General features: G+C 38.6%; 1 protein-coding gene across 7 annotated transcripts in view; it reads left to right on the top strand.

Moving 5' to 3' along the window:
• SOX5 (SRY-box 5) overlaps positions 1–25,297 on the top strand; it is a 640,352-nt gene that overhangs the window by 518,810 nt on the left and 96,245 nt on the right. For 5 of the 7 annotated variants that reach the window (XM_027905265.1, XM_027905273.1, XM_027905234.1 and 2 more), the window contains one exon: positions 20,482–20,605. In XM_027905265.1, coding sequence (XP_027761066.1) covers positions 20,482–20,605 — 124 coding nt within the window. The remainder of the gene's footprint in view (positions 1–20,481; positions 20,606–25,297) is intronic. The other 2 variants (XM_027905242.1, XM_027905260.1) reach the window with 1 other exon arrangement.

A 25,297-nucleotide genomic window follows, 5' to 3' on the forward strand; every position in this document is an offset into this window, starting at 1 on the left:
TTTTTTTTTTTTTTTTTTTTTTTTTTTTTTTTTTTTTTTAACTAAAGTCATTAAAAGTTTTAATATGGGCCTATCTTATTCTCTTTTACAAGATTCAGTCTTTCAGGAGTTCAGGCTCATAGTTGGTTACTCATGGACAATTGCAAGTTTATAAGGAGCTCCTGGTTTTCTGTAACTATTTCTCAGAGCTGGAAGTGAGGTCTTTTTTTCTTAAGTGGGTTGTAAATTGATTTGCAATTTGAATTGTGAGGCCATTTACCAAAATGGCTATTAATTTTTGTCTTTCCCTCACCCAGTTCTAGCTCCTTGCCTGTTACATTACTCCTTATATTTTTCCACTGGGAGTCCCAAGGCCTTGTCAGTGCCTGCTGAGGATGGTTACTGTTGATTTTGTTCCTCTGTGCTTTCAGTGTCCAAGGACCTAAACCATCAATGAGCTTTGTATGGATGGATTCACTGATTTGTCCTGGGCTCAACATAAGTACAGCAAATCAGATCATTCAGATTTGCAGCCTAAACCAGGCAAATTTCATGGGATTTGGTCTATTACATCTTTCCAGAATTCTCAGTGATCCTTTTTCACACTCTAGAAAAGTGCATATTCTCATAAAACCCAGAGAAATGTGGTGTCTTCTAAAGATAAAATACTGTCCTTCATTTGCATGAAGAATGTTATGAATACTAGCTGAACATCTATAGGGGAATGAAAGACAATTGATGGCTGATCCTGGTTAATATTGTTTATACAATATGGGACGTTAAAAAAACGACTGCTTCAACAGGGACTCTTAAAGAGTCCTGTGTCACAACATCATCATCTAAGTGCTTTTCCTCTGTCTGGTGAACTGGTCTGACATTTTGTGAAGTTCTTAAAGAAATAATTTTTATCTGAGATAAGGTGAACCTGTGTGACATCCCATTCATTTTTATCAGTAGACGCAGGAGACTGAAATCTTCCATATGTAAGAATTCAGTCCATATTGGGAAAAAAATATCTATTTCTGCCTCCCTATGAGCTAAAAGCTTTGTGTTCTGTAAACTTTTGAGCTACCCTGACATTACAAATAAAAGGTTTATTTTAAGCTGTTAAAAGTTAAACTAACTTTATTAGAAAAAATGCATGCAGAAAACTGCCATTTGGCCATCTTATATTCTTGATGTGCACATTGTCTTCATTAGGTTTTCTCTCTGTGCTAGCTGTAGTATTGACGAAACATGGATGAATTAAATAAGATTATTTCATAAACAGGGAGAACTAAATCTCTCCTCTTTTTGTACATGTGTACTTCCTTCCGCTGTCAGGATGAACTGGTTTTGTATATGTAAGTGCACAATTTGGCCATAAAATAGAGGGGTAAAAGCAGGACACCTGAAATTGAAAGAAAATACGTATTTGAAATAAAAATAGTTCCCCACAAACATCTTGTTTTACAGCCTCAAAACATTAGATTGGATTCTGCTTCAGTACAGTTCCGGTATTACCAATAAAGAGTTTGAATACAATTCTTAATAAAACTAAAGTGAACAGACTTTTAGTTGAGCCATAATAGATGAGCTTTATAGACCTTTATACTTCTAGTAAATTTTAGGCTAAAAAAAATCAGAGTATTTTTTTACCAGAAATACTGTCATTGTGAAGGTATATTGTAATGTCCAGTCAACATTTTACAGAGGTCAGGGCTTGGGGAGGGAGGAGTTTGTCCCATCTTGAAGTTATTTGGAGCTGTGGAGATGAGTGATAGACGAAAGGTGGGAGAGGACAAATTCCCAAGTTCTGCTCCTGGCACACAGCTGATGCAGTCAGAATGTGGAGTAAATCTAGCAGTGGTTTAATAGGTCAGATTTGGTTTCCAGCTGGAAAGAAACTATGGACAAATCTAAAAGTGTCTTCTCAACAGTGACCCTGGAGCTGACTGACTGGTGACTGGAGCTGACTGACTCTCTGGGAACATTCCAGCTCACTTGAAACGAGGGAGTCTGGGGTTTTGTAGCTACTAACAGATTGTATTGACATGAAAGAAACTAGTTATTATGTTTAGAGAAGGTTCGAACCAAACTCTTTAAACTGCAGTACAACTTCCTTGGGAGTTGACCTTTGCCTGTTTTTATGAGAGGCTGAGCCTAAGTGCCAGATCTGATTTTATTGTGGAGATTTGGAGTGAGACTTGGAACTTTGTGGTTTATACATGTGTTAAGAGAGCCTGGTATCACTGCTCAGATAGCCGCTCAATTTTTACCTCGGTGACCTTCTGCCTTCTTGATAGTCTTAAAACATTACGAAAATAGCTCTACCACCTAGCAAGAAAATATTAATATTTTATGCAATGAACTGAAGTGGGTCTGAAGAACCTGTACTGGGAAGCTCTTGTAGCCTTATAGGGCAGTGGCTGGGAACCCTGATTTTAAGAACAATGGAAAGGGGAACCTGGAGAGCCGGTGTGGGCAGTTAGATTGATCTTCAATTTAGTTTTGCAGGATTAGGCATGGTATTTCAAGCCAGGTAAATGAAGATAAAGGAAAGACAGTCATTCTGGCTTGTCCTTCCTAACTTCTGTGTGCCTAAATTGAAATTTTTATTTCCAAATCCTTCCCGTAACTAAAAGTTTGGCAACTGTTTATTGAGTCCACTGGGAGTGAGAGTAAATGGGAATTTCTGGAGGTCATGTTAGTATCCCTGTCCATCTGACCAGTGAGTGTGACAAAAAAAGAGGAAGGTGACAGATTATTTTATCAGGTGCTTTTATGTCAGATGAAATGGGGACCATCTGCCAGAGGTGATTAGGACAGACAAGGGAAAAGATAACTTAATAGCAGTTAAGAAAAGACATTCAGCAAAAATGCTTTGACAGAACTCATAGGAACTTGTTTATATTTTTAAGGCTGTTTCCTCATGGAAAACTGAGAGAACACTTTTTTCTTTTTTTTTTTTTTTTTTTTTTTTAAATAAAAGCTTAGTTCCTCCTCAGATATTTGGCACTCCTTAAAATCTGCTGGAGCCTGACGGACTATTCTGATGCTCTTAATGCACCTGAGAGTTACTTCCCAAACATTACCTTTCTTTATGCTAGATCTTGCCAAGATCTTTTGTATAAACCTCATTTGAAGTTTCTAGGACACAGCAACGTGCCATGAAGGAGCTGTAGAAGAATTTTCAAAATATGATTAACACCTATTTTTAAATCCCACATCACAAAAGGATCTTGGCCAAACCGCCTGTAATTCAGCTGAAAGTATGTTCTTTGACAGCCGACCACCTGTAAAGACTTTGGAGGATAAATGACCTCTCATGAGATAGGGGGAAGTAGTCAAAAAGTATCTAATCTAGGTATTTATCTGTGCTTTGAGCCATGTACTTGGAATTCTTGGGTTTACAACAAAAAGCCAATTTTGGTCTTTACTGTGGACAGACTGTATTCTTATGTGTAATGCACTGGACTGATGCACAAGGGAGGGTTTATTGACATGTTTAGGAGAGGTGTGTTACTTGCCACTTGTGCATTATGCTTGATATCTTCAACTAATAGCAATGAAATCTTTATGCTACCTCATACTGCAACAAATTGTATGAAAGGAGCTTAATTTAAAAATCTGTTTAAATAGGTTTTGGAGTGATTTAGAAGAATTATTGGGATACATTTTTGAGGCCTTCTGCCTTTAAACTGCTTCATACCATAGGTCAAATAAACTTACATAACTTACATGCAATAGCTCTTCCATAAATAATGTTGTGATTGGAGTCTAATGTCTGGAGTTGCTTCAAGGCTTCATGCAGATGTTGTGGGCCACATTGTGAAACTGTGAATTATCCACTTCTCTTAAAAATTGTAGATTTATAGAATGGCCTGGGTTGGAAGGGATCCTAAAGATCATCTAGTTCCAACCCCCCTGCCAGGGCAGGGGCACTTTCCACTAGACCACGTTGCTCAGAGTTTCATCCTGCCTGGCCTTGAACACTTCCAGGGATGGGCCATCCAGAGCTTCTCTGGGCAACCTGTTCCAGTGCCTCACCACCGTCACAGTAAAGAATTTCTTCCTAATATCCAATTTAAACATTCTCCTTCAGTTTGAAACCATTCTCCCTGTCCTGTCACTACATTTACTCTTGTAAATAGTCCTTCTTGATCTTTCTGGTAAGGGTCCATTATAAAACCACTTTCATTTTAGCTCTTGTGGGTTACAAAACAGAGAAACCTAAAAGTCCCTCTGGCTTTGGACTGAGTGTGGGTAATATGGTACATCAGTAATATTATATGATAAGTTGGGAAAAGAATAGGCATGGGTCTGTCAATTGACTGCAAAGAAGATACGCATCCGAGAGATTTCAGATTGTATGATTTCACCCCCATTCAGACAGGAGAGCGTACGCTGTGCAAGTGAAACTATTAAGAGGTATGTGATAAATACTGTTTGTGTTCTGATTTGAATTTTCCCTTGAGTATCACCATCTCTCCTGTGGTACTTGCCTACATGCTTTGCATATGCGTGTGGACTCCTGTGCGTGGGGCATCTGTTTCGTGGGTACGGTGTGTATAAATATATGTGTAAATATCAGTACATGTGCACATACACACACATTTACATTTTGAAATAAATACCAGAAATGGGATTTATAGATAGCATTCCTCATGTGCTGGTGTGGTGTGTGAGACGTGTGCACACACATCTGCTGGAGAAAACGTGTGTGTTTATAGTTCTGTATGGGCGCAGATGATGCATATGTGTATACAGGCACAGTCAAACATGCACTCACATTGTAATACTTAGGATGCACTTAGATGTGTAGGACTCACTATTGACTTTAATTGGAGTATCAGCAAAGGCTTCTCATAAACGTCGTTAGACTTACTCTTGCGTTTTTCTGAATACTCGTTGAACATGCTGAATTGTGACAGAGAGGACTTAGTCCACTGCTTGAATCTGAGGAAAGTTAGGTCCCTAGAAAAATCAAGGCACGCAGCTAGACCAGCCTGTGGGTGTGCTCTGCTGGTCCTTCCCTAACGTTCAGTCGTTTCAAAACGTGGTCAGATCATTCTCCTGAACAGATGCTGTTCCAGGAGAGAGCCAAACCACTGCAGCGCCTGAAAAGGAGGCTTCTAAGCAAAACTGAGGCATTGCAGCGCCTGTGACATTAAAATAAAGGTATTGAAACCGTTTGATTAAATAACTGAGGATGCTTCTTCCATGATTACTTAATGACATGGTGGGAGTTTGAAGCTTGTCATTAATATTGTCATTTGTCTGAAAAATAACTTGCAAGTGCTGCATGGCACTGAGGTGACTTAGCAGCACATTTTCGCCTGAGTGTGGGTCTGTCTCGACGTATTGTTAGATTTGTTGCGTCAGGACATTCTACCGTGCAGCCCTGGGGGACCCTTCGGAAGGCATTTGCAGGCAGGGACTTGAAATAAGCACAAGCTCAGCGTAATTGTAGCCAAACAGTTCCACAGAAGGAGTGTCTGTGTGTGGAGTCTGAGCGTCCAGCTGTTTGGAGGAGGATTACGAGGGCTTTAATGGAGAGCACAGATGGAATCAGTACTATTGTCCGGAGTATTCTGGGGCAGAGGCTAAAGTGTGAAGGATGATCAGTGGAGAGCTGATTGGAAAGAAAAAGGGGAAAAAAAAAAAAGTGAGAAAGAAAGAGGAGGGGGGGAAAAAAAATCCCCTTGTTCTCTAAAAAGCAAAAGGATTGATGCTGTCCAATGGTGAGGGTGCAGAGGAAATAGTTCCCAAAGCTTGCTTTCATGGTTAGCAGGCATTGTAAAGATGGCACAGGTCATGTGTTGTGTGCAGCTGTTTAGAGGTTCTTACAGAACTGTTAGAGACTTAGCAAGGCCCATTATTCAAGGCACTAAGGCAGTTTTACTGGATATGGACTACTGCAATTGTATAAGCTCTCCATTGTGTGAGTACTAATTTAGAGTGCTACCATAAGCCAGCCATACAATCCAAGCTGCCCATGAATGAATGAGTCATCTTGATGAAAAGGCTCAGAGCACACAGCTCTGACTTTTAGTCTTAAAGGGACACAGTGTGTTCAGAATGGGTCACATTTTAATGAACAAACTCTCTGGCAAAATATTTCAGGTTTGAACTGCTAAAATAATAATTTTCTTTTTGGGGAAAGGTATTGAACGCAAAGACTTCAGATAGGTTTTCATTTGCCTTACCACACGTTAGACATATCTGTAGTTACATTTGTTATGGGATATTGAAGTGTTGCTATTGTGTTTGCATATATATAACAGGTTTCAAGGCCGGTCAGTAAGCCAGCAGTTCGTGTCCTAAACCATTCCTTTAGGTGCCAAGGAGCTCCATGATTATTTTATTCAAAACCATTTGGCTGCAGGAATGCAACTGTGTCTTTGTTAACAATGTCCATGCACATACACAAGCAGGGTGTTGTTGTGTAGCACTGTTGTCGTTTTATTGCCTTGCCTTTGGAGAGTATGGGAACGGTACTAGGAGCTCTAACGTGGTTGCAGCATTTTTTGGTGAGGTAATTTTCTGTAGAATTCTTACCTGCCTGGCTTAAAATCACATCAAAAAAGAGGACTTACTCTCTGATAACGGGACTTAGGTAGACTTTGGGAATATCTAAACGGAGGGTCCCAAAAGTGCTTCCTGAGTTCACACATGTGTCCTGTCCAGACATCATTTAGACAGAGCTTCTAAGATCTGTAGTTCAAATATGAGAGCTGAAGTTTTAGGGGCATCTAAACATACACAACACCTGTTGATGCAACCTGAGATTTTTCTGTATTTCTTCTCTTGTGCATGCTCTGAATCTGCTCCGGTCTAAACACCGAAATGCTTAACTCCTGCCTAAGGGTCATCACAATCCAGAAACGAGGCAGAGCAGCACAGGCAGCACCCAAAAGGCTCAGCACACAGGTACCTGAAGCACAGTGACATGACTGTAAAAGTGGCCTCCTTTCCCACATACAGCAGTTAAAGAAGAGATCTTTTTTTTTTTCTTCTTTTTTTTTTCTTTTTTTTTTTTTTTTTTTTTTTTTTTTTTTTTTTTTTAATACAGTAGCCTGGTGAAAGCTTAACAGTTGCCTAAGAAATTGAAAGAACTGGCTTGGGACTTCTCTTTCCTAAGTGCAGTTCACACTGTGTCTCCCACATCTCAGAGAGATGAGGCCTGTCTTCTCATCTACTGAAACTGGGCTTTAAGCAAAACAGTACTTATTGCTCGTGTCATAAATGGAGCAAAAAAATAAGTGTCATAGCTCAGTGTCCTGATGATAATGACATTTGCATCCATGTTCTGCTCCATAGATGCCTTGTCTTTTTTTTTTTTTTTTAATCAGAGTTATTCTTTTAAATTAAGTTTTTTCTGCAGAGTATCATCAGGGGCAATTTATATTGACTTCAGCAGAGCAAGGACTCAACACAAAGTTCCTACAGGCCAAATTTTGCCCTTAAGTAATAATGATTATTACGAAGTCTCTTTTCTAAACTGAATACTTCTTCTTAAAAACTGAAGGCATTAAAAAAAATCAAATATTATTCTTATGTTTTCATCATGTTTACTACTGGTCTCCTTTCTGATATCTCTAACTATTAAACTAAGTTTTTTGAGTCAGCTTTGTTTAATTAGTTTAATTTTACTTGTTTAGCAATGTTGCCAGAGTTGCCGTTTTCAGATTTACAACTCTGAACAAAAATATTCCCAGTGACTGGCAAGACAAGGCAAAAAACAAAAGTGGAAAAGGAATTACTAAAATATTTTTATTTGCATAGGTAAAATGCTTCCAGGACTGAAATTTAGAGCAGAAAATATGTGAGGATCCTAATAGTTAATTAGCTTGAATCTGTTCTTGCTGAGGTCTCAGAACTTCATTTCAATTTATTGTGAATCAGGTCTACCACACAAAACCTGTTAAGTGTAAGTGCCTAAATTAAACAAACAAAAAAACCAAACAAAAACAAAGCACCAAAAATCCAACAAAAAAAACCCCAAACAAAACACTGGGAGTAAACATTTACAAAACTGTTCATCTGGCGAAAATGATGGGGTTTTTATATAAATCTACACATCCTCTGTCATGCCAGAGAGTGATTGTAGACTACTCAAGGGCTTTTCCCACTTTCCCTTTATCCAAACTCACTGGTATCAAGTGCTGTCATGTCATGTATGATATGATGAGTGCTGTGAGGTTCATCATCACCATTTCATTGAACCTGGGGCTGTCCCAGAGTAGCACAAAAGAAAACTGCTGATTTGTGTTAGTGAACCTTTGTAATCCCCTGATTCTCAATTACACCAAGCCTCCAGTCTCAGAGGCTGCATTCTGGGTTAAAACCTTGTTCTCTGCCTCAGATGGTTCTTAAAAAGATCTTGGGAGTACTTCATGACCAACAGTCTTTCTGTATAAATAGTTCTAGGAATAAATCAATTGATCAGAAAATTTCTTCTGTTACGTTCTTATTCTTGTGTTGCGGTTGTTGTTCTTCTTTTCATTGAAGAGAAATGGGTGGCTTAAGAGCAGAACTTCAAAATGAGTCCTGAATGGCCAAGGTTTATGCTTAGAATAGAGTAGATGGATAATATCACTGTAGTAGTTTTCAGAGCTTTTTACAGTGCTCTATTACATCCCTCTCTCCCAGACACATCCCATCTACCTTTCTCTTTAGTATGCAAATGCACAATTAAAAGCATTCAACAGATAGAGATGAATAAGCTAATACAGTGTGCTGCTGGTAATTTATTTTCATTAACTGGGAGTATGTGGAAGTACCTCAAAGAGCAAAGAGATGCTGGAGAGTTATAATAGATAAGAATCTACTGACTGCCTTTATGTAAGACAATAGATTTTGTGAATATTCTGCTTCCTCTCCAGGCAGTGAGCTAGTATGGTTAACCAAAATTGTTGAGTAATTGTTCTGTGGTTGAGAACAAAATGCTGAATTAAACTGTTCCCAGCACAATAATTGTGTGATTACAGCATTTATGTTGCTGGCCAAAAGAACAGTCATTAGGTTTGGAAGACTTACCAAAACCACAGGCACAGGGAAAAAAATGCAAATCACATGTAAATTGTCCTCTAATACCTATAGTGGCTTAAAAATTGAGCTAGGAGTATGGTATGTGTGTATTTAAAGGCAGTCAAGCCAGAAAAAAATGATTGTACATTCAAGAACTACTTCAGACTAGGAAGAAAATACCCCAAGATTATTCATTTTCATTATGTTGTACTTTCCCCCCTCTTGTGAGATCCTGCACTTCCCTGTTACCCGTGCGTGTTATGCTTTGTGAATGCAGTTCTGTTTTCCCCGACTGCACCCCAGTCAGGTGTTCTCTTGGGAGCTGTAAGACAGTTGGGGCTCCCACTCCTAAACTGCACCTTGAATAGCCAAGCCGATTCAAAGAGCAATAGCCAGGGGAGGTAAGGCAGCAAATGTTTGTCTGGTTGCTGTAATCCACCAGTAAAATTAAAAACTGATTTATGATGAGAGGTGCTCCTGTGAGGTAGGAGCACCTTCTTCAGTTTTCTTCTCCATTGCATGGTCCATATCTACAAGAGCCAAAAAAACCAATCGCATATAGTCTTCTCTTTTTTTCTTTTATAGCCCCCTCCCTTTTTTGTTTTCCTCATATTTTTAATAATAAAGGAGGAGGAGGAAGACAAGGAAGAACTGAAAGAGACAGCAGAGGGGAAAAAAGCTAAAATGTTTTGGGCAATCAAAATATTTGTGTCTGCAATTCAATGCAGTAAAAAGCTGCAGAATTTGGATAGCTGGTTACCTGGCTGTACACAGAAATCAAATGATGAGATGTCTAAACTTTATCAGTCTATCTACAGTTAATTGTGCTTTAACTGCATTGCTGTCACTAAATTGTAGGCACAAAAAGAGAGACTGTCTTCAGGCCTATTCAAAAAATGTTCCCAAACAAAACTTGTGAAAAACATTTTTGTATGAGGATTTTGGTAACAAGGAAAAAAAAGCATCAGGGCATGAATGGAAGGGTGGCGAGGTATCTATTTAATAGTATTTCTTCTGCAACCTGAATCCATTTTCCTTTTAAAATCAAACTTTTTATGGTAAAACTGAACTCTACTGAGGAACACTTCCACTGGCAGAAGATACAGGCAGAAACAAGTCTGAACAGCTGAAAGATTGAAAAGAGGTCTTTATTGTGCATTTCCCTGGGCAGCAATTAGAGGCTATCCATACTAGAAATGTGTTTTCCACAGAGGTTTCTACTAACATTTGGTCTGAGCTTTCCTGGCCATTTGTCCAACGTTGAAGTGCAGGGGTTTTTAAGATCTTGTGGAAAGCAATAAAACTCAATATACAATAAGAATAATAGCAATAATGACAGCAATAATAATAATAATAGCAATAATAGTAGTAATATTAATAATAATATTTTTTTTTCAGGAAAGAATTACGCTGAGTTGTTGTAGCAGCTTGTATTCTGATCTCACTGGACACAGACTTAGGCTGAAACATGTACCTGATTTAACAATAGTAAAATTGGGAAAAAGAAAGTGCATTTAGAGGGTTTAGTCAGTGGATCTTGGTCTAAGATTTTGTGAGCAGACCCAATTCTTCAGGAGTCTACACTGATTGTATTATGAAGAATGGTTTTTTCCCCTATACTGTATTAGATGGTATGCAGTTTTATTAACCGTGTCCCTCAACCTTTCCATTTAAAGAAAGCAAGAGGAGCTACTGAATTCTAGTGCTGAAATTTATTTTTTTTTTTTTAGTCCTTTAAGTCTATTTTTTCTCTCTTTTTCTAGATAGTATGATTTTAAGTGGATGACTTTGATAAGACTTTCGTGTTTGTTTATACCATTGCACTGTTCAGCAGCCGAATGGGTTTTGAATTTCTGCCCACTACATGATATTAAATAACCCCTGTTTCTTGCCCACCGCCTACACACTGAAATTGTTGTGTTTGTTTTAATTAATGATATTCCACTTGTCAAAGAGATGCTGAGTGAAAAACACGTCTTGGAACCTTAGGGTTTTTCTTGAAAGAATACCCTTTCCTCTCTGTATGGTAGTATTACACTAAATCATATTAAGGAAATTGGCACCAAAAAAACCCCCGAACCAAAACAAGAAGTAGTTATTCTAAGGCATAATTCTAATGATCTCCCCATCTTCTGTGTCCACTTACATAAGAAGGCAAGATTTCTGTGTTAGGGGTTATAAAAGTAGAATTGTTTCATCATAATTTGTAAGACTTAAATATTTTGATGTAATTATTTAGAGAATCATTGCAAGCAACGTGTCATGGGTGACTCATAATGAGTGTTTGAACAACGGGCTGAGTGCTACTCTTGATTCACAGCTGTTCTCTACGAGTGCTTCTGTGCCATCAGTAAAATACCCAGTCTCTGAAGAAGGCAGTCCACTGTTAGTGGTTTAGGTCTTAGATATTGATCTGTTCTGAATTTGAACCTTACCATTGTGTCAAAAATGAGGTCATGGAACCAGCCATCATCTATACACAACCTCAAATACAGTGGTTTCCTAATTTGAACTGTTTTCCCTGTTTCCATTTAAGAATTTGGGGGTTTGGAACAGTAGACAGGAAAAATATTGCTGCAATTTATACATCAGAATGATTAGTTGAATATGTTGGAGAAAAATAAACAAGGTAAAGGGGGAGGTGTAGCAGCTGCTCTTAACATAGATGCCTCTGAAAAACTTTATATGTCAAAAAATACCACTTGCTTAAGAATAATGGCATCAGCCTTGCTCTTGCCACCCATTTCTTGATCTTTTGGAGGGAATGCACTAAAGAAATCTTTGGTTAGTAGGTTCACACTCCAGAAGCTGCATTGCTTCACTCTACACAGGAGTAAGAACTATGGTTAGGATAAATTTAGAAATTATTAAGAGATAATTTTAAAGTTATTTTAGAAAATTATTTGGAATAAATTACCTAAGATGCATTCTCAACCTGAAACCCATCTTGGGCAGGTTTATAGCCAAGCATTTTATGGTCTGGTTTGCACAACAATACTTGGGATGAGCCCAAAGGTGCCTCAAAAGTTCTGAAGAGATAGCAAGGTGGGGCATTTCTCCTAGGTCACAGAATTTATCTGTCAAAAAGGAGCCAGACTTGCTGCCTGTGATGGCGTGTAACACTAAAATTTATTTCCCTACCTGAGTCTATTGACTTCCAGCATTCACAGAAGTTCTTGAAAAGTCATTTTTGGATGATTGCTCTTCTCCCTCCTCTTTAGGTGCCGTGCTAGTTCTGAGCCTTCCTACCCATTCCTATTGTTCTTACAGCCTACTCATTGATTAATAACTTTGGGATCTGCAGAGTCAACCTTGAAAAAGCCCTGTGCTCTTACAGGAAGAGTCCTCTAGATTCTGCACTGCTGTCTTGACTGTTATACCTGTCATTCTGACATCCTCAAATAGAAACATCCCCCATTAGCAAAACTGTCCTATTTGCCCTTCCCTGCACTCTATGCTGCAGCGCTTCATGCTAGACCTTCTTTCCAGAGCTCTTTTGACAGCAATCCATGATACTGCTGGACAAAGACTTTTCATCTAGTAAAATGTGAGTGCTGGGTACACCAAAGAAGTGACTTCCAAAAGAAAGAGGGCTGGGTTAGCACGCAAGGCTCAAAACTTGGCTACTTAAGTCCTTTTAAATAGAACATGGAAAATCGGAAGGAAAAGTGTACAGGTCACTTCTGGAAGGCTGTTATGAACAATGATAAGGGAAGTATACTGCTTTTTATCTCTTATTCTTTATGTACAAATCAACCCACAGTTCATTATAATTTGAATAACTGAACCAATATATAATAGATCAGCTGTAGAAAACAGTACGCATGCACTACTCAAGAAATTATCCTACATGCTGTCTTTTAAATCACATCAGGAAATCTCACACCTGTTTTCTTTTCACTGACAAATGTTTCGCTGAATAGCTTACTGCTAGAGCAATCAGCACTGGTCCAGACCTCATTGGGAAAAGCATTAACCAAGCATCTGGAAACTCTGTGCTCCATCATACTCTGCGAGGTAGCATCAGTCATTAATGTAAGCTCATAGATTTTCCAGTTTGAAGGAAGTGACTTTGCAGATTAACTCTTGCTACATGACAGTTGCATTTTAGGAGCGAGTTGCTTGTAGCCAGCGAAAGCACAAATGGAGGACAATATAGTATATAAATCAGCATTTTTGACAGCCACAGGTTTGTGGCAGGATTCCATTAAAGTCATGGCTTATTCTTCTAGGAAGGGTACTAACATTTAAACAAGGTGCCTAGGTGCTTGGAAGCTATGCCATGAGAAACATAGTGTTTGTGTGAATATTAAGAAAGGTTAAATAAGTAATTTTGGCTGAGACATTGGTCATCATACCTCAAAAGCCAATTTTGTGTCCTCTGCTGACTTTAACCTCTTCATGAAACAAGTGGCTCAATCAAGCAAACAATGGATCTTTTTCTTCTGTAAAAATGAAAGAGCAAATTATTTTGAGTGTGGCAGTTGAGCCGGGATTAGAAAGGGTTCTTTTGAGAGTGCACTTCAGTCTTCCAGTGTAGCTGTTACCTGAATCATAGTAGCTCGCTCTGAAAGTCCTGGTTTTGCCAGAGAACCCCATACACTGGGGTGTTTTATAGTCTGGAGCAGCCTTTCCTATGTGAACTCTTAGGCTTTTGTCTTAAAACAGCTGCATATTGGAAAGAATTCCAGTTTATGTTCTTTTTATTTCAGGTGGTCTCTTCCTTTTCAGTTAGGTTATTTGTTGCAATGCCTTTGTGGCAGAAGTGCACTGTAGGTTCCTTACATGCTAAGTGGCACAAGTGTGAATACTTCCTGTTACAAGTCATCCCAAATGCAAAAAAAGTCATCTTACTGCTTTTCCCTCCTCTCTGTGTTTTTTTCTGTACCAAATCAAATATATATATAAAAGAAAAAGAAACAAAAAAACCCAAAAACAAACAACAAAAAAACCCAACCGACCAAACAAAAAAACAAACAAACAAAAAAGGTTTCTGAAGTTCTTTATTTTAGTTACAGAAATGAATAAGTAATACTGCTTTTTCCTTTGGAAATATCCAAGAGATGTTCCTTAATGCAAAAAGTCTTTTTGGCTTCTGTCCTTCAAAGTGCTGCTGGAGGTGTTTGTCTCTCACCAGTGCATTTTTTTCTGTGGTATGAAGTGGAGGATGGAAGCCTTTGGAAGCGAGTTATCAACATGGAAACAGCTACTTTCTGTATTATTTGGCAGTTTAAGGCACTTCTCTGCACTTTAGTTAAAAAGGCTGAGTATGTGTTCATTTACAGACTTTTTGATGAGATGAATTTGAGATGGATGCTGGTTGTGACACCTGCATTCTCTTAAAGGACTGAGCAGAAACAGAAAGTTTCCAGCCTTAAAAGCCTTGGTTTTTTAAAATGAAAAAAGTTTATGTAATTCCTGAGACATATTTCACTTCTCCTGGAAGTTTGTTCCTTGTAGTTTTCATGAGCCAGGTTGTGTATATACCATTTATGGTAAGGACTGTCTCCATATTCCATCAAACTAATATTTTTTTTCCACACCACTCTCCAAATGGAGTTGTTGTGTGTGTATGGTGAGTGATGGAGGTGTCTCCCTAAATACCTTTATGCTTCTTAAGCAATTGCCATCAGGAGAGTGTGTTTTCTACCATCAGTATCACTGCTTGCAAACAACTGTGAGAGCAGTGAGAGCTACTGAGTGAACTGAGGTGTTTGGACAGGGTGGATTTTGATAAGTACTGGTATGAATTGTGTAAGCCTCAGCATCAAAGGGAAACCAGTATTTAGGACCCAAGTCATCCACTGCAGAAGAATTTACAAGTAGTGATTAGGAAGAAAAAACTTTCACAAAATCCTTTGTCAGGATACCCTCTACTAATCTGATAGAAGAGTGAGCTGCTCTGCAGTGGTAAAAACTACAGAGCATGGGGTGGAATGGGTGTGCTCTCTTTCCCATCAGTGTCTTCCTCTCTGCATCTCTCCTTCTAGCCATCCACCCTCTGGTTTGCATCCTAAACATTCACTAAGCACCCCATAAAAATCCACCTCAAACACAGTAGGAGAGTGATCATTGCATAACCTGGGTAGGCAGGGCTCCCTGCTGTAAAGATTTAGGACACACGTATGTCAATTTAGGGAATTGATATATGGAAGAGAAAGAGAACAACATTTTCTTTTCTTATTTTAAACGTCACTGTAAGGGAAAATAGCAGATTGTAGTTATATGAGGACATATATTTTTATTTCCCTTAAGATAGACATTGGGGGGGTGGGTGAGGGAGAGAGAAAGAGGTGGCCAACACATGTGCTAATTAAAGAATCCGGTCCTTCAGCATAGTGTGCACCACCGGGAGCCAAGTGTTTCTGGAGGAAGGGGGGACCAATGCAATTAAACATGTCATTTTTGAAGGACAGATTTATGTTACTGCATGTTAAATGTGCATTGCATTCTTTCATAAACAGTAGAAGAGACGCTTAAGTTACAAACACATCGCAGGCAAGAAGATGTTCATACAACGGTTTGAACTTAATAGAATAATTCATGTGCATCCACTGTTCTAGGATTGTAAAAACTGAACTTATTTGAGGCAGCTGAGAATAACTCAAAAATAAAAAGTAGCCACGTTTCTACGTGAAGATGCCACGTAAAGACTCTATTTCAGTGAAGATGCTTGTATGGCTCCTGAAGGGCACATCTTCTGAACAGTTCAAGAGTAAAGTACTGCTCAGAGTTTTGTCAGTTTGTAGAGAAGAGAGTGTTGCTTTTAGCAGCCATTCTTATTCACACTGAGTAATTCGTTGCTCCGTCACCAGTCTCACCAAGAGGGGTAGAATTGCTTCTGGAGAACTAGAGGTGGGTGGACGAGCAGTATCCGCCCCTCAGTGGAAAGTGTTATATGTGGCTGCCGAGAAATGTGTTGAGATATTTACCTTGGAGAGAGGAGAACTTATATAAAAGCTGATGCTAATAAACATGTAATGAGCAACTGCGGAAATGAAATTGGTGAAAGGGTATGAAGAGAAAATAAATTAATAGCAGCTGCTATGTTAGGGGCTTAGGTTTGTTGAAAGTATGGGTTTATGTTATTAAGAAATATTATAAGACTTCTAGATTAAGCAAGAGTTGGGGCGGGGGGAGGAACTGTGAACTTCCAGGTAAAGATTTTGTCAGGATGCATGGGCATAAAGGACCAAAATAAGATCATGCATGCTACCCTGATTCTGACATTTCCTAAGATCTGAATGCCTAACTTGGCAGTCTTAATGTTTCTTTAAACTATTTTGCCTATGTAGCTATTTACATAGTGACCCAAAGCACACGTGACATTTTACAGAAAATAGAGTAGAACTGTAGTTGTCAAGTGTTTGCAATCTGAATTTATTTAAGTCACAGGAGGAGCTAGTAACAAACAGTAGGGGTAACTGTTAAAAACATACTGCTTAGTGCTTAGGTAGCTGTGGTAACCATAGTATGTTCCTAAAAGTAGGTAGGAGACCAGAATTTAGGCAGAAATACTACAATTATAATGAAGCTGGGAATGCTGGGAATCTAATCTGGCTATACTGAATGCATGACTTTGTGTGGTTGGATTTGTTATGGTCAAGTCATAAAGGACATGCACAGACTTTTGAAGATGCTGGCCTAGGCTTCAACAGCTTGAGTTGGTTCCAAGTTTATCAACAAATTTCTTTTGATATGGTAAGTCACTTAAGGCCAGGTTTTTCAAAGGCACTGAAACAAATAAAGATCCAGATAAAGATACAGTGAGGCACTTTTGAAAATCAGAAATCTCTACAGGCAGCTGTGGGTGCCTCAGTTTCCCACCTGGACAGTAGACACACTATTAGTTTCTTGTGATGTGCTCATACTGGTTTTTGCATTGATAAGTTCTTTAGGGATTGTCTCGTTTTTGGATTTTCAGTGGCAAGTGTGAAGATTCCCTGATTTGGCTCTAGGTTATACTTAGTTGGAGTTCCTCATGCTCCTAAAATACATCGCCATTACAGAAGATGTCTTACTGTGGTCATTATGAATTAGAGAACCTTTATTTTCTTGGACTGTTTGAACTCTTGTGCTTCCTTAAGGGGTGTTGTTTCTCACAAACTAAATGTAAAGTAGGTATGTCTTTCATATCTCTGGCAAGTGATTTGGAGCAAAAGGGAAGCCCATGTTACAATGAAAGTCTGAATTCCTTGACTAGTGAATTGATTGTGTAGAATATTTTGGTCTCATGACATTTGGTTTGTTTCTTTGTTATTTTATGTGCATTCCATGCCTTTTCTGTGTGTACCATGTCCCTGTGGGTTGTCATGCAGTACAAGAATACTTCTGATTAATGTGGCATTCAGTTAAAAGGAAGATCAGGGAACTGTGTGATCAGCTGACATTGTGGCAGTAGTGTGTGTAGTGAAAAAACAGGCCCTTGGAAGATTGTATCTGTGTCATCCAAACTAACATCATAAAGTAGATGAGAAGTTGCAGGGTGAAATTGTAGCCCATAAAATCCATTGGGAATTTTGTAAGGATTTCAAATACAGTTTTCACTTTTAGGAAATTAGAACTAAGAAGAGGTAATCACATAGAAAGGCTGGCAAGTGGAGAATCTTGACAGCTATGTAGATTCTGAGACTGTTGAAGAGGTATTTCTTTTTATGGACATATGTCCATTAGCAGAACAAATTGAAGGGTCTGGAAAACAGTTCTGATTTGCAGTCCATTATGTTCAAATTAGAAATGCAGTATCAAGAAGTTATCATCCAGAAAACACTGGGAAGTATGTTAGCCATATAATAAAAGCCATTAGAGAGAAGTAACTGACATAGTAATGGCTTAAAAAAAAAAAAAAAAGAAAGAGGGAAATGCCCTTCATGTTAAACTCAAAAGGAGGGCCTGTATTTGGTGCCTCTCGGGACAGCTGTATCCTAGCAATTCTAGTTAATAATAATAAACGTAACAAAAGTTAAGATGTAGTAGTAAAATGAGCCTTAAAAAACGAAGAGTCTGTAATTTATATCATGTTGTGTCAGGTAATCGGATTAAAATAAACTAACGTTTGCATTTATTTATATTTAGGAGAAAATGAAGTGTAGCTGTTTGAGTGCTGCTACATACATTCCATCCTGGAATGAAAATCACATTGTTTTGACTGCGTTATTTCTGTATCCATGCAAACCATCCTCATCACTCTATAGTTCTTACCTCCTTAATGCAACCGGGGTTGTGTCATTTGAAATTAGTGGGTATAAGGCCCCTTGGAGAGATAAAGAGGAGCAGCTATTTCAAAAAAATGAAATGCTGCAGTCAGAGTTAAGAAGAAAGGGCATTTTCCTGGTAAATGTTTTCCTAAATGGGAATTTTTCAGTGTGGTGTTTTGCTCGTGTATTTGGCAGTCACTTGGAATCAAGTGCAGACTTGTGCTACATTGTGGGCTTGGCAATGACAATTTGTGTGTGTGTGGTGCTTTAGTTATATTAGCCCTGGAGGCAGAGTTAACACTTGCAGTGGGACAAGAGTATTTGCAGTCATCAGAGAACTTTGCAGTCAGCTTCAATAACATCACTCCATTTTTTTCACTTTTTTTTTTAACATTTTTTTTGGCAGCAGAGCTCTTAGTAGAACCATCTGTCTTTCTATTAGTGTTTTTGAGTCCTGTTTTGAAGCTTCTTTGCTTGGCAAAGTCACTTTCATCCTTGGAAACCATTTAAAAAAAAAAGTTCTGTGGCTCTTTGCCGAAGAAGAGTACTATGCAAAAATTCCACACGGCTGTTCATTTTTGTTCTAAAAGAATATAGTTACTTTGTCTTTGTCTTTAAAAAAAAAGCAAACCACAAAACCCCAAGCAAAACAAACAAAAAATAAACACATGAAGAAAAGGCAGATATTGGGCTGTACTAGGATGACTGAATGGGAATAGAGAATAAATCACATTTTATGTAATTTTTTTCTCCAGCAATCCAGTTGAAAGTATGTATGTCTTCTAGTTAACAGGATTAGAGTAGAAAGGAAAATACTGAAGTAACAAAAAAATGGATCAAGCTACTTCAGTGGCTGGAGCTACATCTACTCCAGCTTCAGTCCCAATCCTAATCTCCCACTGCAAAAATTTCCGTCAACAGCAGTCTTGAACTTCATCCTTGAAAATTATTTCAGACTATAAAGATACAGTCAGCACACACAGAGGTGTTGACAGGTCCTGGCATAAATTAAGAGGTTACCATCCCAAATTTTGTATCAGTCTTATGCCTTATAACAGTGCTGGGTGAACTGAGACATCTCCTGGATTTTCAGGAGATTAAATTAAAATGAAATTAAGTGCAGATGCTGTAGTCTGAACTGTGGCTGCCAAGGAGCTTGTGCTGGTTCTCTTTTGCCAGTTCTGCTGTGCAGGCAGTAATGAAGGGAGGAGCACCTTCTTATGCCTCTGCTCATAGCAGGTTGTCTATCAACACTCTAATTCTCCAAGTTTCTTAAGGCACAAATGAAACTGCAGTCTTCGATAACATATCTGCCTCTGGTGCCTTAGCTCCACAGTGCCATCAAAAATCTAGATGAGCTCTCTTAAAAACTGAGTCAGTCTCCCTTTATTGACTGTGGGTTTTTTTAATTAAAAATTTTTTCATTAAAAGTAGTCATTTTGCATTTTCATGTAGAAAACTTTTTGTTTCTCATCTCTGCGAAACACAAAGACGATGTCCATTTCTAGCAATTAAAAACCCTGACAGAACTGGGTAAAAGCAATCGTATTAGATGTTGTGCCATGGCCAACTTCCAGTTTTGATGACTAATTTCTGCATGTCTTAAGTCCCCTGCAATATCCACTTAATATAATATTTTCCACTTCCTGACTTGCATGGTTGTGTACAGTTGCTGTGCGGAGTTGAACAGCTAATGCTTCAGACATAGCTGTGTTTTATTTGAGAATAAAATGTCTAAACCTTTTTTTTCTTACCATCTCAGAGACCTTGTATTTTCTCCTGCACAAATAAGTGCATGTGTATGGGCAGAAAAATAGTACTGACTGTGCTGTTTGCTACTTACGCCCTTATTTGTACTTCTGAGAGGAATGTCTTTGTGTTTGGGCTCAGTCAGGGTGAAAGCTACTGTCTGAGGCAGAGATAGTGTTACACAGTGCAGTAAAAGAGAAGAAAATGCCACCCTACAGTCAAAGATAAGAGAGTCAACATGGGCTTGGAGGAGGGGAGGGGGAGTAATTAATTGGGATATAGGTATGCATATATGTGGAACTCTATATAGAGGTATATGAATATAGCTGTGATATAGATATGTGGAATCTTTCAGTTTATTTTGGATTAATGTAGTTCCTATGAAGTGTTTGGTAATCAAGATGAAGCTGAATAGTGGATGCTGCTGGGACACCCCGTTACAGAGAGGCATATTCAAACCTGACCTCAGAGCAGAAGTAAAAGGGTGTTAGCAGACATTGTCTGCAGAAAAAATTCCGTGTTTGATTCTCCCTCTCTTGTTCAGCAGGTCCAGGGTCAGCTGCCTCCATTAATGATTCCAGTATTTCCTCCAGACCAACGAACCCTAGCAGCAGCTGCACAGCAAGGATTCCTTCTTCCTCCTGGTTTCAGCTACAAAGCGGGATGCAGTAAGTCCTGTAGATCTTTTTTTAGCTGAAAGTGGATATAAGGCACAGTTTCATGACAGTCTGTATAAAAATGTCACCTAACTAATGGACAAAGCCTTTAATTTGCAGAGATGAGGGTGAAACAGAGGATTAGTCTTTACTGTATGAGAAAAGGTTTTCAGAGATGAAGTATGTGTTTTCAACATAACGGCAAAACATTTCACACAACAGGTAGATTTGGGCACCTTTTCTCTGACAGGTCTTTTTGACGAGTGAACATGCTCATGGCCATACATACGAACTTGCATCTGAAGAGAAGCTATTTGAAACTTCCAAATAAATTTCAACACTGTTGTAAGAAAACATGTTTTTTCCTGAAGCAGCCTGCTTACTATTTGTGAACTGAGGGCCTATTCTAGTCTCTTTCTTCACACAGAACTCACATTAATCTCAACGGGGGTTCTGCACAGAGATCAGAGATAGCATATGCCTTTCAGTTTGATGGACTAACACAAACTATGAGCATGTTTATGAGAGCCTAGCACTAAAAAATATAGCATCTATTTTTTTAATCTTTGAAAGATTTGTATTGTTCTCTACAATCCCCAGATATTTTATTAATTTTATTTAAGCCTTGTGTAGGATTTCACGTTCCTGTCAACAGGATGATAGTAAATACAAGTTAAGACAATAATTGAGGAACTATGTGTCCACGAACAGACTTAGCTAGAGCATGAATTTCATGGTCTAGTTTTCATATTTGTGCTTATGCAACTCTTCTGCCATCCGTTTCCTACTGAGTTATCTAGGACTTGCTTGTTCTACCCTTCTCTGTCTCTAGCATGGATGTTTAGCTTTATTTTATCCATGTCAGTGTGTGCATCGGTGTCATTGACTAACTCATGAATTCATCAGGTGTTTTGAATTACTCAGCACTTGTCACTGCAGCTGTTTCATGAACTTGGAACATAAAAAGATTTCTTGAGTTAAACTGGCTTAGCCACAATTTCAGATTTCTTTCAGTTTCTGAACATTGTAGACACACTCCTGAAGTGCGAACTGGAGTTTCTTTGTCCTCTAATACCCTTCCTTAATATTGTACAGACTGGGACCACTACTGAAAATTATTGCTCAAAACACTTCATGTCCTTCAGCAGCTGCAGTGCCAAAACATAGGCTCATTCAGTTCTTCCAGTGATTTCACACACAGTTTCTTTCAACTGGGAGAAGCAGTGATTCACATTAAAGAATGTTTAACTAAAAGCCACACTGACTATGAATGCTACCCTAACTGTAGGCCTGGAAAAGGTCAGGAAAGCACCTTATTAGATATAGCTGGCAGATTAAATTAGTTCCATGTTAATGAAGTCCAGTTTGGATAGAAAGAGTTGAGATGGTTTTTTTTTTTCCCTTCTTTTTACTGCATGCACATTAACTGTAAGGTAGTTCTATAGTTCCTCACATCTATGAAGTAGATACAACATTATGCAGTTGTGTAACCTTGAAAATGAAAAAGAAAGGAAAAAGCAAAGTTGCTACTGCTCCTGGCAGTAAGGCTTGGAATTAACTGCATGCCAAGGTCTAGGACTGAGCAGAAGCCAGTGGAAAAACAGTTCTGTGTTTGGTGATTCCCTGGCATGTTTGACTGAATTTGACTGAGAAGCTGAGGAGAAGTGATAAGTAGTCCAAAGGATTTCTTCTTTTCACTCACAGTTTAGTGTAAACAAAAAAGCATATAAGGATTTAGCTACACCTAGAAGACTTGTAGCAATGAAAAACCCAGCTGCCTTGAAACTACATGTTCACATCAAGTAATGTTTGTGACAGACCATTAAAATATACTTCTTCCACTTTTCTGCTTACCCTACTGTGTATCAGTCCACTTGACAAAGATGTAGTAGACTGTAAACCAAAGAGCTTTGGATAAAACTTTGTAAAGCACCTGAGTGATTTGGGAGACCAGATTTCCACTTGAAGAGTGACAAAGGCACTAGGATCTAAGATCGGGGATATTTAGCAAAGTACTCTAAGTATTCAAAGTACTCTAAGTACTCAAAGTACTCTAAACTTCAGTGCAGTCACCTGTGCTGGCTTGAACTGAGCTGAGTGGGTACCAGCACAGAACTGCAGCAGGGAATGTAGAGTGGAATAATTTGCTCAGCTTTTGAACAAGTTAAATGCCCGACTTTCACTGAGTTTGCTTTTGGGTGCAAGGTCTTCCTAGGAACTTTGGAAGACCCCGCTAGAAGCATCTTCACATGACTGCCATTCTGTGTTCTAATGAAAATAGGCCTCACTTCTACATCTTCCTGGCCCTTTTGGCAAACCTACTGTTTTTTCTGGACTGATACATTTTTCAGAATGATTTTGTATGGATGATTCGTAGGAATTCTCTAGCAATAATTCTTTTGTTTATTAGCATTAGCAACCTGCACATAGGACCGATAAAAATCTTTATGGGACAATTCAGTTCCAGTCACAAATAACAAGAAACTATGAAAATTTTCTTATACTGCTCCTCAATAAAGGGGAGTTTTGAAAATTTGGAGGAGAAGGAAGAGAGAATTGTTGCGACAGCCAGTACTTTCATAACTAACTAATGATCAACTGCATATGTTGATTTTGGATATCTGTTGGGGATACCTTCAAAGGGATGTTCATACTGTTTTGCACCCTTTTGAAAAGTCAGATCTTCAGTGTGTCTGAAAATCAGCAGCATGTTATCTAAGGTGCTGGAGGTCTCCCTCTAGTCAGCTGTGGACCTGGTCACACCTGATGGCTGGTTGCTGCTGTCTGCAGCCCCAGTAGCTGCAGAGAGAACCACTTCCAGCTGCTCATCACTGTGCCTCAAACTTCCAACATAAAGGCCAAGCTTCTTGGTTAAGCACTCCCTCACTTGCTTCTGTCCAGGCTGGGGTAGGAAGGACCCTCTGTTAAAATTACTTAAATGGAGCCAGCTCATTTTCCTGGAAGCATGTTGGGAAGGGATTAAACAAGCAGCTTGGTCACAGTGGTAACCTTTGGCAGGGGGCTGTGGTTGGAGATGGTGGCCTCTTCAGCCAGCACAGCTGCAGCTGGAAGAGGATGTGCGATCAAGCCTCAAAGGTCAGCAAAAGAGAAAAAATGATGAATAGCTAGTTATACTGCTGTTCTAATTTCACTCAGCTTAGATAATGGTTCTACTTTCACTCAGCTTAAATAATGAAATCAAATTAACTCAGTGCTTTCTGATTCACCTGTCCCTCCCAACAGAGGGTCAAATGTATGTCTCCCAATGGTTTCAGAGAATGTATGTGGTAGGATTCCTCAGCCAGTGCTTTCCAACAGACTAGTGACTTACCCAGGGAGAGAGAGACTGGAAAGGAAGAGTACTTTTTACTCTACATGTACTTTGTTTTCTGAGGATTTGGCTGAAAATAACACAAAAATAGTTGTAACATTAATAGCAGTGCTCTGTTTAGACTCCTCTCATGGTAGATACCTAAAGAAGAGTAGAAGAACAGGGCAGAAGTATGCTGATACTTTATCCCCCTATACTTTGCCAGGTTCCAGTGACTGAGGACTCAGGTACCTTCTGACCCAGTGGTGGGTGGCACAGTTGTGCAGTATGTTACTGAAAACAAAGAGGTTTCTTCTGCTTGTGTTCCAGCCTGATTGAAAACATTCTAGACAGATGAAATGCTCAAAAGAATACAACAATATCAATCTCTAATATGTGCAGAGCAAATTATTCAATTATACTTTTCCAAATATTTTTCAAAATTGTGTAAATACAGGGAGGAGAGGGGTAAATATTTTCTCCATGGTTACATGGCAGGTCATGGTCTTTGGCTTCCAATTTGATGCACTGAATTCCCTTTTCTTTCTTTTTCTTCACAGCAGATCATGCTTGGGAGTGGCTTGGTTTTTCATTTTGTTTTGTTTTTTTAAAACAGATGGTTTGCATTACATAAGGGACAATTTACACAAGTTGACACTTCCCCTTTTTTCTCTATGGCATATTGTGTGGTGGTAAAGTTGGCAGAGATAAAGAGAAGAACTTCTATTAGGATTACATTTCTATTTGAGAAAAAGATTCATAATCTATGCTTCCAGTTGATTTTTAACCTCCATCCCTAGTTATAATTGCATATATAAAATATTTAATATTTTTACTTACAATAAAAGTATTTATTTCTTATGAGAAAAATCAGATGGCAGTATGTGATGGACTCTATTGTCCACAATTAGCAAGAAAAATACTGGTCACCTGCTTATTTGCTCCATGCTTAGTTATCCGTGCATTGTGTGGTTTTTGAAATTTAAAGATTTTTAGTTCTATGCAAACCTCTTCACATGTATTTTATTGTGCACATAATATGTAGTTTTTATATAGATATATAATGCAAATCTTTTTATAAAGACCTGATGTTTCAAAGTGGATTACCTAAGTTAGTGACCTGCAGCATGAGCAGATGTTAGGAGTTAACCCCAGTATCCCAAGTATTTAAAATGGTTTAACAGCAGACGAGCACCTTCCATCTGAGCTGATGTTGAAAGCAAGCAGAGCCCGTTTAATGCATTTCCCAAAGCTTCTCCCACATTTGGGCTCTACAGATTGGTTCAGATCATTTAACCCTTCTTTTCTTCTCAGCCAGCATTCAATAACCCTATCATTTGTTACTACTGCTATCACTAGATCAGCTCTACTTGTGGTACTTACTGGATAATATA

Source organism: Empidonax traillii, unplaced genomic scaffold (assembly GCF_003031625.1).
Source record: "Empidonax traillii isolate 1590-97213 ecotype Southwest subspecies unplaced genomic scaffold, ASM303162v1 scaffold25:size3598162, whole genome shotgun sequence".
NCBI classification, from domain to species: domain Eukaryota; kingdom Metazoa; phylum Chordata; class Aves; order Passeriformes; family Tyrannidae; genus Empidonax; species Empidonax traillii.